Source organism: Erythrolamprus reginae, chromosome 6, assembly GCF_031021105.1.
Source record: "Erythrolamprus reginae isolate rEryReg1 chromosome 6, rEryReg1.hap1, whole genome shotgun sequence".
NCBI lineage: Eukaryota > Metazoa > Chordata > Lepidosauria > Squamata > Dipsadidae > Erythrolamprus > Erythrolamprus reginae.
In genome coordinates, this window is record NC_091955.1 from 14,172,512 (window position 1) to 14,187,001 (window position 14,490).

The 14,490-nt window shown below is 42.4% G+C and overlaps 1 protein-coding gene across 3 annotated transcripts in view; it reads left to right on the forward strand.

Annotated features, from left to right (window-relative positions):
* The first annotated feature begins 484 nt into the window (after window positions 1–484).
* Window positions 485–14,490, forward strand: part of EFCAB6 (EF-hand calcium binding domain 6) — a 175,646-nt gene continuing 161,640 nt past the window's right edge. For all 3 annotated transcript variants that reach the window (XM_070755297.1, XM_070755298.1, XM_070755299.1), the window contains exons 1-4: window positions 485–638; window positions 4,891–5,094; window positions 9,450–9,670; window positions 14,124–14,206. In XM_070755297.1, the coding sequence (XP_070611398.1) occupies window positions 617–638; window positions 4,891–5,094; window positions 9,450–9,670; window positions 14,124–14,206 (530 nt within the window). In that variant the 5' untranslated portion in view covers window positions 485–616. The remainder of the gene's footprint in view (window positions 639–4,890; window positions 5,095–9,449; window positions 9,671–14,123; window positions 14,207–14,490) is intronic.

Here is a 14,490-nt window from a genome sequence, read left to right on the forward strand (position 1 = left end):
ATTAATATTTCTTGAAAACCCGCGATGAAGTGAAGCCGCAGTAGGTGAAGCGCCGCGGTATAGCGAGGGACAACTGTATATATATACCCACTAAAACCCTCATTGTGTATTGGACAAAATAAAAAAATAAAAAAAAATACATAAATTAGATTAACAACTCTTGAGGCCTTTCCTCTCTCCTGTCTTTCTCCCTCTCTCCTCTCTCTCTCTTACTCTCTCTCTCTCACACACACCTGATTTGCACGACGGGACCTTTCAGGCTCGGCTTTAAAGGCGCCCAGCCCCTTGGAAAGGGGAAGAATCCCGAGGAGTCCACACGTTACTTTGAGAACGTTGGGCCACCGGCGCGAACGTGTTTGCCCCACCCCCGGACACGCGTTGAGCCAATTGTCGCGAATCCCGGTTGCTAAGGCGTCGACTTTAACCAATCGGGGAGCCGCTCGGCCGTTGCCGTGGCCACGGCGTCTTGGCAACGCCCGAGCCAGGCCGTGCAACTTTGCAAAGCGGGGAACGCGGGCATTCCGAACATCTTTCTCTCGCTCGCGGTAGGAACCTCCGTCCTTACTACTACTGCTTTGCTCCAGCCCGGCCACCGCTGCCTCCTTTTCGGCCCATAATGACATCGCAGAACGGAGGAGGTGAGAAAAGCGGTTGGTTTTTCCCCCCCTTCTACGTCGGGAAAATAAAGAATTTATTTTTCTTTTTTCCCCCTTGCAAAGCGATGGGGGTAAAATTGTTGGGGGTAAAATTGTTGGGGGTAAAATTAGCCCCGATGCAGGCTACAAGCGGCTGTCTCGATGCTGGCTTCCTATAAGCCAGCAAGCTAAGATTTAGCTTGAGAAAGTAGGATTGGGTCGTCCAGCAACGCGCTGGAATTTATGTTATTTATTTGTCCAACAATTATAGAACAATAATATCTACAAATAAACATTAGATAGGTACAGTACTGATAATAAGTAATTAGAAACCTAGAAGATTGATAGAAACATAGAAGTCTGACGGCAGAAAAAGACCTCATGGTCCATCTAGTCTGCCCTTATACTATTTTCTGTATTTCATCTTAGGATGGATATATGTTTATCCCAGGCATGTTTAAATTCAGTTACTGTGGATTTATCTACCACGTCTGCTGGAAGTTTGTTCCAAGGATCTACTACTCTTTCAGTAAAATAATATTTTCTCATGTTGCTTCTGATCTTTCCCCCAATTAACCTCAGATTGTGCTCCCTTGTTCTTGTGTTCACTTTTCTATTAAAAACACTTCCCTCCTGGACCTTATTTAACCCTTTAACATATTTAAATGTTTCGATCATGTTCCCCCTTTTCCTTCTGTCCTCCAGACTATACAGATTGAGTTCATTAAGTCTTTCCCGATAAGTTTTATGCTTAAGACCTTCCACCATTACGGACAGTAGGCACGATGGTGCGCTTTGATCCTCTCTTTGAGAGAGAGGAGAGAGAGAATTTGATCTCACCTTTCTGCATAGTATCAGGTACCATAGTCCTGGTCTCTGTGTTTGCCAGTTGCCTTGTGAACGGGGGTTTAATCCGCTTTTTGAATTGACGCAACCTACGTTTGGTTTAAGGAAACACAAAAGTGAGATGTCAAATGTAATAGCTAGGTAGGTAGTGATAAGCTAATGCGCAGAACCACAAATTGCCTGCAGGCAAACCAACCAACCAACCAACCAACCAAGCAGGGAGGACAAGCAAAGTTACGCAAGCAACAAACTGCAGAATAATTAGAAGTACCAACCTGTAGCATCGTGTGCATGTATTCCAAGTGAGCGCATTTGCATCATCACAGTTCCCCAGTATTTCCACTCAGTGGAACAATTGCAATTTTAATCATGGCCTCAGCAAGATATACTAATTATCTATCTATCTATCTATCTATCTATCTATCTATCTATCTATCTATCTATCTATCATCTATCTATCTATCTACCTATCTATTTTTCTATCTATCTATCTATCCATCCATCCATCCATCCATCCATCCATCCATCTATGTATCTATCATCTATCTATCTATCTATCTATCTATCTATTTTCTTTCAATCTATCTCTCCCTCTCTCTATCTATCTATCATCTGTCTATCTATCTATCTATCTATCTATCTATCTATCTCCTATCTATTTTTCTATCTATCTGTCTATCATCTATCTATCTATCTATCTATCTATCTATCTATCTATCTATCTATCTATCTATATCTTTCTATCCATCCATCCATCTATGTATCTATCATCTATCTATCTATTTTCTTTCTCTCTCTCTCTCTCATCTATCTATCTATCTATCTATCTATCTATCTCCTATCTATTTTTCTTTCTATCTATCTATCATCTATCTATCTATCTATCTATCATCTATCTATCTATCTATCTATCTATCACCTATCTATTTTTCTATCAATATCTATCTATCTGTCTGTCTGTCTGTCTGTCTGTCTGTCTGTCTGTCGGTCTCTCTCTCTCTCATTCATCCACCCACTCATCCATTCATAGATTGAGGTCTATTTGGTTTAATAAACTAAATACACAAAATCGTTTCTGTTTCACCTTGTTCCACTTTGATATTGTATTCGTACTGCTTCATATTGCTTTCTCCAATATGTCCCATTTTTGAATTAACAATCACATTTGGTCAGTTTACAATACTGTTATTAAATAAAATAAACAGATCAATAATTACAAATGAAACACTGCGCTTTGTGTGAATATGAGTGTGTGAGAGATATACAATGTGTGTGTGTGTACCATATTTTCCCCAAAATAAGACCCTGTCTTATATTTTTTTGAGCCCTGAAATAAGCGCTTGGCCTTATTATCATGCACTCAAAAGACCAGTCGGGCTTATATCAGAGGATGTCTTATTTTGGAGGAAACAGGGCTTAAAACCACCTTGCTCCTTTTTTTAAATACCTAGCGCTGAAGTAGTCTTCCACTTATGACTAATTGCTTATTGGTCATTTGTTACAATCGATTATGAAGTCTCCAGAGAAGGGTGGCCTAGAAATCGAAATGATTAATAATAAAATAATTGAAAGATGGGACTTAATGAACAGTTGCAAACTTCCAAAGTATAGGGCAGTGATGGCGAAACTATGTCACTTGTACCAGAGGTGGCCCATGGAGCCATATCTGCTGGCACACAAGCCGTTGCCCTAGCTCAGCTCCCACGTGCATATGTGCGCCGGCCAGCTGATTTTTGGCTCGCACAGAGGAAGGGCATTTTTGGCTTCCAGAGAGCCTCCGGAGGGATGGGGGAGGACATTTTTACTCTCCTCCAACTCCACGGAAGCCTTTGTAGCCTGGGGAGGGAGAAACACGAGCCTATTGGGCCCACCAGAAGTTGGGAAACAGGCTGTTTCCAGCCTCCAGAGGGCCTTCAGTGGGCAGGGGAAGCTGTTTTCACCATCCCCAGGCACTGAATTATGGGTCTGGGCATGAATAGAATAGAATAGAATAGAATTTTATTGGCCAAGTGTGATTGGACACACAAGGAATTTGTCTTTGGTGCATATGCTCTCAGTGTATGTAAAAAGATACATTGGTCAAGAATCATGTGGTACAACACTTAATGATTGTCCTAGGGGTCAAATAAGCAATGAAGAAACAATATTTACAATGCGTGCGTGTTGTGGTTGGCTCTGGCCCAGCTCCTGCCCCAGGGAATGTGGAGGTGGATGCAGGGGAAACTTCAACATGTCACAGGCCTGTGTTATTGCCGACAGAATCAGTTCAGAGTTTAGTTTCCTTAGATGAAGAAGAAGGTGGGAGTGACTCGGCAGAGGGGGGCTTGGCACACAGCCCAGGCAGTCAATCTCTCTTATCTTCCATTGATTCGGATGAAGACGTTTTGGACCCACGCAAGCGCAGAATTATGCATAGAAGAGACCAAGTAAGAACATATTACAGGAAATAAGGGAGGCCACCTGTGTTTCGGTGGGGCTCCAGTAATTAGGGCTGCTGCTATAAATAGCAGCATGTGGGTTTGGCCGTTGTGGAAGAGTATCTGATCGGAGTTCGTCAGGAATCTTGTGTTGCTGGACTTTGTTGCTTTTTCACGCCTTGGAAACCAAAGCAGAGCAACGTGTGTGTGTGTGTGTGTCTCACTTCGTTGGAAGAAGAAGGGGTGTGAAGTTTCACAGCTGCTAGCTAAGTACTTAATGACTGCTTAAGGGAAATTGTACAGACTACCCGGTTGTTTTGGGAAGAGTGCTCTTTGCAATACAAAAAGGGTGCTTTGTTTATTTTGACTTTTGTGATAAAGAACATTGTTTTGAATTTTCAAACGTGGGTGTGTCTGAAATTTGTACCCTTGAATTTTCAGGAGGCTCCTATCAGAGAGCCCGGCAGAACAGTGTGCATGCTCTCTCGGCACCCAAGGAAAAAAAAGGTTTGCCATCACTGGTATAGGGCCTTTCTACCTCCAGATCACATAGTGCATTTTGATCACTCAACAATTGCCCCTAATTTATGGCCATTTGCAGTGCCCCATAATCATGTGACTCAGCGGTGAGTTGCTCTCGGATAGGGCCAGTTCTCCAAACTGGTAGCTCCGGTGGCGGGAGGCTCTGCGCATGCACGAACCTGTAGCAACGGGTTTTAGAACCCCATACTGATGTGACCAAAGTTTACTGTGTCATTTACTTAACAGTCCCTGGGGAAAAAAAAGATCATAAAATCCAGCCCAGTCATGTGGTGACCCGCTTTATGACCTCACAACTTATGACTGAAATTGTGGGATCAATGATGGTTCTAACGTGAAGATTCCCTGTAGCGAGTTCTCACATTGTATTGTACCGTCTCGGCTTCTGGGTAACTAGCGGAGCGGCCATTTTGTCTTCAACTTCTTTCTTTGTTCTCCCTTATTTCTTGCAGGAACAATGACCAGAGTGGTGAATGCATGTGATTTCAAGACTTTATGCCCTCAGTCCCATGGGATTGTCTTCAATGCCAGAGTCCAATCCAACGCATCAGGGCGATCTTCCACACGGAGTAGCAGCAACAGCAACAGCAGCAGCAACAGCAGCAACAGCAGCAGCAGCAAAAGCAGCGGTGAAAGTTCTGTCCAGTCTGGCTCAAGTAAGGACCTTCTTGATGGTTCTGTTCCAAATTTCATTTTTTTTTATTTATTCATTTGTCCAATACACAAGTACATACCCTGTTTCCCCGATAGTAAGACACCCCTGATTGTAAGACGTATCGGGGGTTTCAGGGGGGTCGGCTAATATAAGCCGTGCCCCGAAAGTAAGACATATGTCTTACTTTCGGGGAAACACGGGGGTATTGCCGGGGGGGGGAGCCCGATGACGTTGCTTCCAAGCTCCCCGCGCGCCCCTCGCCTTCGCCTCGCCGCGGCGCCACCGCCTCTTCCCCGGCTTGGCAAAGCGAAGGACGGCGCTGGTCCGAAGTGAGCCGAGCGGGCGGTGGCTTGCAGTGAAGGTGCTCGTCCCAGCAACCGAGTCCTGCTGAGGCTCGGCTGCAAGCGGCCGGCGAGGCCGACCAGCTCCGAGGCGAGCGGCCGGAGCTGCACCCTCCTTCGCCCGCCTCCTTTCCAGCAGGCAGGTGGGGCTGCCCAACTGCGCAGAGCGGCTCCTCCCCTCCAGACACACGCTTCCCCGACACGCGTCTGTGACGCCGCTTGGAGCCCTGAGGTTGAACTTGGAAAAGGGCTCACGAGGCTCCTGTCCCGCGGCTGCCCTTCTGGACTCTGGGGAGATGCCTTCAGGAATGCGACCCTTTCAATTTTTTTCCAATGTAAGACATACCCCGAAAGTAAGACGTAGTGGGGCTTTTGGGGTTAAAAAGAAAGTAAGACACTGTCTTACTTTCGGGGAAACACGGTAGGAAGAAAATAGACATGTGATAATATAAAAAGGGTGAAAGTGAACTTGGAGGAGAGGATATATGAAAGGAAGAGAATATATATGATATGTGAAAGAAAGGAAAGACAATTGGACAGGGGACGAAAGACACACCAGTGCACTTATGTACGCCCCTTACTGGCCTCTTAGGAATCTGGAGAGGTCAATCGTGGAGAGCCTGAGGGAGAAGTGTTAGGGTTTAGGGGTTGACACAATTGAGTCCGGTAATGAGTTCCACACTTCGATAACTCGATTGTTGAAATCATATTTTTTACTGTCAAGTTTGGCGCGGTTCGTATTGAGTTTGAATTTGTTGCGTGCTCTTGTGTTGTTGCGGTTGAAGCTGAAGTAGTCATTGACTGGTAGGACGTTGCAGCATATGATCTTGTGGGCAATACTCAAATCATGTTTTAGACGCCGTAGTTCTAGGTTTTCTAGGCCTAGGATTGTAAGTCTATTTTCGTAGGGTATTCTGTTTCGAGTGGAGGAGTGAAGGGCTTTTCTGGTGAAATATCTTTGGACATTTTCAAGGTTGTTGACGTCGGAGATGTGGTATGGGTTTCAGGCACGAAGAGGCAAAAGATTTTAGATGGAACTCCCTCCTGTTCAGTGAAGGGCTGCAAAAAGTTCACATTGCAACAGAAGTGTGCATTTTGCACTCACACTCATGTCCCCTCATGCAAATTAGCTAAAATGGACATAGTTGCTTTTATGAGACCTAGTCATTTTGGCACAAAACATTAGAGAAACTTTTTGCAATCTGGCAGGAGATTGCAAAAAGTATTGAGTGAAGGGAGATACTGGTAGCATTGCTTGCTTTGCCTTTCTGGATCTCTCATCAGCCATTCAGTCTCAAAATGAAGACTGTAAACACTATGCATTTGTTTCCAATAAGTTGCAAACAAATAATCTTTGAATTACTAATGGCCTTCAAAGTTACAGTGGACTTCAAGAAAAACCCAATTTATGACCTGTCGCCAAAGTTACCACTGCCCCCTGGTGGTCACACAATCGCATTTTAAGTGTTTGGCAACCAGTTTGTATTTAAAACTGGTTGCAGTGTCCCATGGTCAATGGCAAAAAATGTCCGCTGGGTGTACTCAACTCATCCTTCCATCCTTCCGAGGTGGGTAAAATGAGGACCAAGATTGTTGGGAGCAATATGCTGATTCTGTAAACTGCTTAGAGTAAAGCACTCTAAAGTGATATATAAATCTAAATGCTAAATGCTATATGATTCAATTAAGCACTTTAAAAGTGAATGTAAAATCGAATATGATCATAACCAAAACAACTTATAATTAGTGTTGGGCGAACCCAACGAAGTTCGGGTTCGGCGAGTTCGGCCGAACTTTGCTGTGAAGTTCGGGTGAGTTCGCCGAACCCAAACAGCAGCAGTGTCACTGCGACGTCCTTTTCCATAAAAATAAACAAGGAGGTGGGGAATTCCCCACCTTCTTTTGCTTCCTTTTATTTTTACGGAAAAGGATGCCGCAGCGGCGCTACAAGCAAAAGGAGGTGGGGAATCCCAGGATGGGATTCCCCATTCTCCTGGGCGGTGGCGCTTCGCGGTGTTTGAGCGAACACTGAACACCAAACCCAAACTTTGCAAGTTCGGTTCGTCCAACACTGTTTATAATCAAAATTCCAGCTCTTTTTTAAAAAACAAATTTTATTGATTTTTATAATACAGTGTTCCCTCGATTTTTGCGGGTTCGAACTTCGCGAGTAGCCTATACCACGGTTTTAAAAAAAATATTAATTAAAAAATACTTCGCGGGTTTTTTCTATACCACGTTTTTCCCCGCCCGATGACATCATACGTCATCACCAAACTAATAATTTTTGCAAATAAATAACAAAAAAAATAATTATTGTTAATAAATAATCATGTTTATAAATATCAGGATCACTAGGTGTCTTATTCAATGGTGAGTACCCGTAATAATGGTGAATAAATGGTTGTTAAGGGAATGGGAAATGGTAATTTAGGGGTTTAAAGTGTGAAGGGAAGGCTTGTGATACTGTCCATAGCCAAAAATGGTGTATTTACTTCCGCATCTCTACTTTGCGGAAATTTGACTTTTGCGGGCGGTCTTAGACCGCATGCCCCACGAAAATCGAGGGAACACTTTATAAGCAAACACACACAACGCAAAACAGTGTGGAGTGATATATGCTCCCGCCACGCAACATCAATCATTCAATCCCTCCACCAAATGAGGATGTGCTAATTTATAATAGTTTAAAACCGGGAACCTCAACATATTTGCAAAATGTAGAGTGATTCCAATTTGTTCTTTATGGCTCGGTCTCGAATTCTACTAGCCATAAAACCTCTGACCCTGTTCCATCTTTCCATCAATTTTTCCACTTTATTTTCATCGATCATATTCATTTTAATTTCTATAATTTCAAATTGAATGTGTTCCACCCTGTAGCGATACCAGTTTCGTATTGTCCATTTTGTTGCATCCTTCCAGCCTAAAACTATTACCGCTTTGGCACTTTCTATATCTGCTTCTTTAATTTCTCTGAAGTCGCCCATATCCCTCCTTGTTATTAATACTGCCATCTCCTTTTGTAATCACCCATTTTATATTCAGCATCCTTTTAATCTCATCGCCTGGTGCACCAGTTGCGGCCCTATTTGGACAGGGAGTCATTGCTCACAGTCGCTCATGCCCTCATCACCTCGAGGTTCGATTACTGCAACACTCTCTACATGGGGCTACCTTTGAAGAGTGTTTGAAAACTCCAGATCGTGCAGAACGCGGCCACGAGAGCTATCGTGGGGCTTCTTAGATTCGCCCATGTTTCTACAACACTCTGCGGCTTGCATTGGCTGCCGATCAGTTTCCGGTCACAATTCAAAGTGTTGGTTATGACCTTTAAAGCCCTTTATGGCATTGGACCAGAGTACCTCCGGAACTGCCTGCTACCCCACGAATCCCAGCAACTGATAAGGTCCCAGAGTTGGCCTTCTCCGGTCCCGTCGACTAAACAATGTCGTTTGGTGGGCCCCAGGGGAAGAGCCTTCTCTGTGGCAGCCCCGGCCCTCTGGAATCAACTCGCCCCGGAGATTAGAACTGACCCCACCCTCCTTGTCTTTCGTAAATTACTCAAGACCCACCTTTACTGCCAGGCATGGGGGAGTTGAGACACCTTCCCCCAGGCTTTTTATATTTATGTCTGGTATGTATGTGTTGTTTGGTTTTTTAAATATGATAGAGTGTTTATATGCTTCTTTTTAATATTAGATTTGTTCTGCCAAAATATTGTTTTTTACTATTGTTGTGAGCCGCCCCGAGTGTCCGGAGAGGGGCGGCATACAGATCTAATAAATGATGATGATAATAATAATAATAATAATAATAATAATAATAATAATAATAATCTTGCATCTCTTCCCAAAATTTCTGTACAGAAATTTCAGCTCTCATTATGGCCATGAGTTGAGGGCTACTTGTAAAGAAAACTTTTGCTTTGCATTTCCGTTCAGTATCTTAAAATTTTATATTCAATTTATATCTATTTTTAAGAAGGCTTCATAGCTCATGCTGTCTTTTGCAGCTGTTTCTGTCAAGTCGGTCCCTGATTCCACGCTGTCATCCGACGTTATTGAGCAGATTTTGCTTCAGAAAATAATTGCAAAAGAAGATGAAATAAAAAAAGCATTTGAGATTATCGATATCGATCAGACCCTGAAGGTCACTAAGGGTGAATTTAGAAGAGTGATTGAAACGTTCATTTTACCTCTGACAGATGAGCAATTTAATGCAGTGCTGGCAAAGGTACGTGTTCTTATGCTGCAAATGTATTTGTATTATTGAACTCAATCCAGTAATGCATTTGTTGACTATATACCATTAAAGAAATTGCAGTTAATCAGGATGGCTTTATTAATTTTTTTTGTAATTTGTAATTTTTTAATTAATTAGATTTGTTGTTGCATTGTTTATATTGTGTCCTGTGAGCCGCCCCAAGTCTTCGGAGAAGGGGGACATACAAATCTAATTGATGATGATGATGATGATGATGATGATAATAATAATAATAATAATAATAATATTTATGTATTTATGTATTTATTTATGTATTTATTTATGTATTTATTTATGTATTTATTTATGTATTTATTTATGTATTTATTTATGTATTTATTTATTTATGTATTTATGTATTTATTTATGTATTTATTTATTTATTGATTGATTGATTGATTGGATTTGTATGCCGCCCCTCTCCCGAGACTCGGAGCGGCTAACAGCAATAATAAAACAGCGTACAATAGTAGTCTAATACTAAAAACGATTAAAAACCCATTAATATAAAAACCAGACATACATACATACATACCATGCATATAATTGTAAAGGCCTAGGGAGAAAGAGGATCTCAATTCCCCCATGTCTGACGGCAGAGGTGGGTCTTAAGTAGCTTACGAAAGGCAAGGAGGGTGGGGGCAACTCTAATCTCTGGGGGGAGTTGGTTCCAGAGGGCCGGGGCCGCCACAGAGAAGGCTCTTCCCCTGGGTCCTGCCAAGCGACATTGTTTAGTTGATGGAACCCGGGGAAGACCAACTCTGTGGGACCTAATCGGTCGCTGGCATTCGTGCAGCAGAAGGCGGTCCCTGAGATAATCTGGTCCGGTGCCATGAAGGCCTTTATAGGTCATAACCAACACTTTGAATTGTGACCGGAAACTGATCGGCAACCAATACAGACTGCGGAGTGTTGGTGTAACATGGGCATGCCTTGGGAAGCCCATGATTGCTCTCGCAGCTGCATTCTGCACGATCTGAAGTTTCCGAACATTTTTCAAAGGTAGCCCCATGTAGAGAGCGTTATAATTATATTAATAATAATAATATAATTAAATCTGCAGGAAATGGCATTGTAATAATATAGTGGCATGCATAGAAGCAAAAAAGGGCAAAATTTGCCAAAATCTCACCTATATGAGCATCCTCGCATGAGAGTTCACTTCGGGTGCATGTAAAGAAGTGAAATCTCGCACAAAGGTGTGTGTACATGTGTCAGGCACGTGTGTACTTGTGCCGGCCTCAGGATCCCGTACCAGGAGGGAAAAGTAACTGGAGCCCTTCGCTGTCCTACTTTTCCCATCAGGCAGCTAAGCCGCAAAACTTGGGAATTGCTACTATAGATTTCTTTAATACAGCTTCACAATAAAGTCAAATTAGCTCACCTGGTTGTGTTTCCTGTCTGGCCCAGCTGGGAAGGCTGTTCAATCTGATCTGACCTTGCTTACTTTTTGCAAAATTAAACACCCACAGCAGAATGAGTCTATGGTCTCCTGTTTCTCCCACTGTGGAACAGATTCTGCCGCACGAATCCCAGCGACCGATTAGGTCCCACAGAGTGGGCCTTCTCCGGGTCCCGTCAACTAAACAATGTCGGTTGGCGGGCCCCAGGGGAAGAGCCTTCTCTGTGGTGGCCCCGACTCTCTGGAACCAGCTCCCCCCAGAGATTAGAACTGCCCCTACTCTCCTTGCCTTTCGTAAGCTCCTTAAAACCCACCTTCGTCATCAGGCATGGGGGAACTGAGACATCTCCCCCGGGCCTATACAATTTATGCATGGTAAGTTTGTATGTATGTCTGCTTAAATAATGGGGTTTTTAAAAATATTTTAAATTATAATTATTAGATTTGTCATGAACTGTTTTATTGTGTTGTGAGCCGCCCCGAGTCTACAGAGAGGGGCGGCATACAAATCTAATAAAAAACAAAAAACAAACAAAAGATTGCCTGCCATTCATGTGCCATCTTGACAACAGGGTCAAAGTAATTCATTGTTGCTGTCCTCCAAGATATGGGGGTTTTTTGTGTGTGTTTTGACTTCTCAGTGTAATATACAGTATTATAGTACGCAGTCTGCATTGGTTGCCGATCAGTTTCCGGTCACAGTTCAAAGCCCTTCATGGCATCGGACCAGAATACTTTAGGGACCGCCTTCTGCCGCACGACTCCCAGTGACCGGTTAGGTCCCACAGAGTTGGCCTTCTCCGGGTCCCGTCGACAAAACAATGCCGTCTGGTGAGACCCAGGGGAAGAGGCTTCTCTGTGGCGGCCCCGGCCCCCTGGAACCAATTCCCCCTGGAGATTAGGATTGCCCCCACCCTCCTTGCCTTTTGCAAACTCCTTAAAACCCACCTCTGCTGCCAGGCATGGGGAAATTGATTCCCTTCAGCCGTCCCGCTTTATGTATGGTTTGTTTGGGTTGTATGATTGTTTTTAAATTAAGGGGTTTAACTGTTCTGTTTTTAATCATTGTATTTGTATTGTGTTTTATTGTTGTGAGCTGCTCCGAGTCTTCGGAGAGGGGCAGCATACAAGTCTAATAAATAATAATAATAATAATAATAATAATAATAATTATTATTATTATTATTATTATTATTATATTATTATTAAATAATAATAATAATAATAATAATAATAATAATAATAATAATAATAATAATAATACAGCCCTGGTATTTTCTAGTGGTCTTCAAGGGTCGGCTGTTGGGGGTTCGGAGGGGTTTGGGAGAACCTCTAGCTAAGATTCTATGCAATTCAGACAACCCCCAAATCCCACTCCTGGCTGGCCTGCCCACCCCACCTCTCCCCTCCCAGGGATCCCCATGTGGCCCATTTTGGCTTGGGAGGGTGAAAAACGGGCCTACTGGAAGTTCAGCATGGCCGGAAATCGGCCCATTTCTGGTCTCCAGAGGGCCTCCAGAACCTGGGGAAGCTATTTTTGCCCTCCCGGAGGCTCAAAAAAAGCCTCCAGAGCCCAGTGAGAGCAAACACACACACACTGCTGTGGTGTAGGAGGCTGACTAGGCCACGCCCACCCACCAACCAGACAGAAAACCCCATGCTAAAATTTTTGAAGCCCACCCCTGGTGGTCTTCCTTCCAATTGCTAGCTGGATTTCACCCTGCTTGGCTTTTTGAGATTAACTGCGGCTAGTTAATAGCAGCAAAATTAGAGTCTTTGTTTTGAGACACATATGTTTGGAAAGTGATCGCAGCAGATGGTAGCCAACTTGAGTGCTGTTGTGAAGAGAAACTGAATGTACAATGCTTCATCACACAGGAAGTATTGTAGTCCCAGAACATTTTACTACTTGACTCCTTGGAATGAATGACTTCATTGTGAGATTAGAGACCTCAGATATTTTTGTTCTAAGGAGTCTAACTGAATTAACACTCCTGTTAAATAGAAGCTGTATGTCAAAAAGTTAAACAATAAGATAAATCCACAGAAACCTGAATCGGATTTGAAATTGTTTGATATAACCTATAAGCCGCCCCCGTTTACAAAATGTAATGTGTGGTTGTGAATGAATTGGTTGACTGATTTTAATATTATTATTATTATTATTATTATTATTATTATTATTATTATTATTATTATTAATTAGATTTGTATGCTGCCCCTCTCCGTAGACTTGGGGCGGCATACAAATATGTATACAAATATGTATACATATATATAGGATTTTAGTAGTAATTTTTAATTAATTAGATTTGTTGCATTGTTTTTGTATCTTGTGAGCTGGAGAAGGGCGGCATACAAATCTAATAAATACTAATACAGTACTTGACAGAAATAGAGATAAATTACAGCCCGCGTGGAGCATAATAAATCATTTCTGAGAGTCAATGGATTAAAAGAAAGAATCTGCTTTCAAACGAAGTTTCTTTTATTACAAAAATAAGAAAATATAATTGAATGCCTTAGGAGGCATATAAGATGCGTCTTACATCATGGCAGCTAACAGAGAATATAAAAGACAATATGGAGAATCTCAACAAGATGGAAATGATACATGAATGATGTGGCAGGATTTTACATCATAATAGGAGGAGCTAATAAAACACACACTGTTAACTATTTAATTACTAAATAACTTTGAATGTCTCAGAATGTCTCTGGGGCTGTCAATACTCAGTGTGACAATACTAATACTAATACTACCACTAATACTACTACTACTATTACTACTACTACTACTACTAATAATAATAATAGGTAATATTGAGAACATTTGAGATTGCAAATACCTTGATGCAAGAGATTAACCGTTTGGTAAAATTATTTATTTGGAAATGTATAACCAAAGAAAGGCGATTATGCTTTTAATTATGTACAACTGAAGGGAAGAATGAGAAAGGACTCTACTATGTTGAAACATTATCTCAAAAGTAATCGGCTTTTTTTCAAAAATTGAAACAGGTACCAGGAATTACCAGAGTTACAGTCCCATATCTTGAGTTCCTGTCAATGTTTTCGAGGCCCATCACTAACGTCAACACAAAGTAAGGATGTCGATTTAAATTTATTTCTTTTGTGTTTTAAGTAACAAAGAAACTGAGGCGCACCTGCGTTTTTGCGCACGATTCTGCTACCTGCAGAGCTGCAGTAGCGGAATTGCGCTTGAATCCACTAGCACTCAAAGCCATGGGGTCAAGCACATGTCACCATGCCACCTTAACAGCCCATTTCTGGTGGGAAGGGAACCTGGAGGTCATCTAGTCCAGCCCCCCACCCGCAAGCAGGAGACTGGATGTGGCGCAGAGGTTTTATATTCAAGGGGGCACCA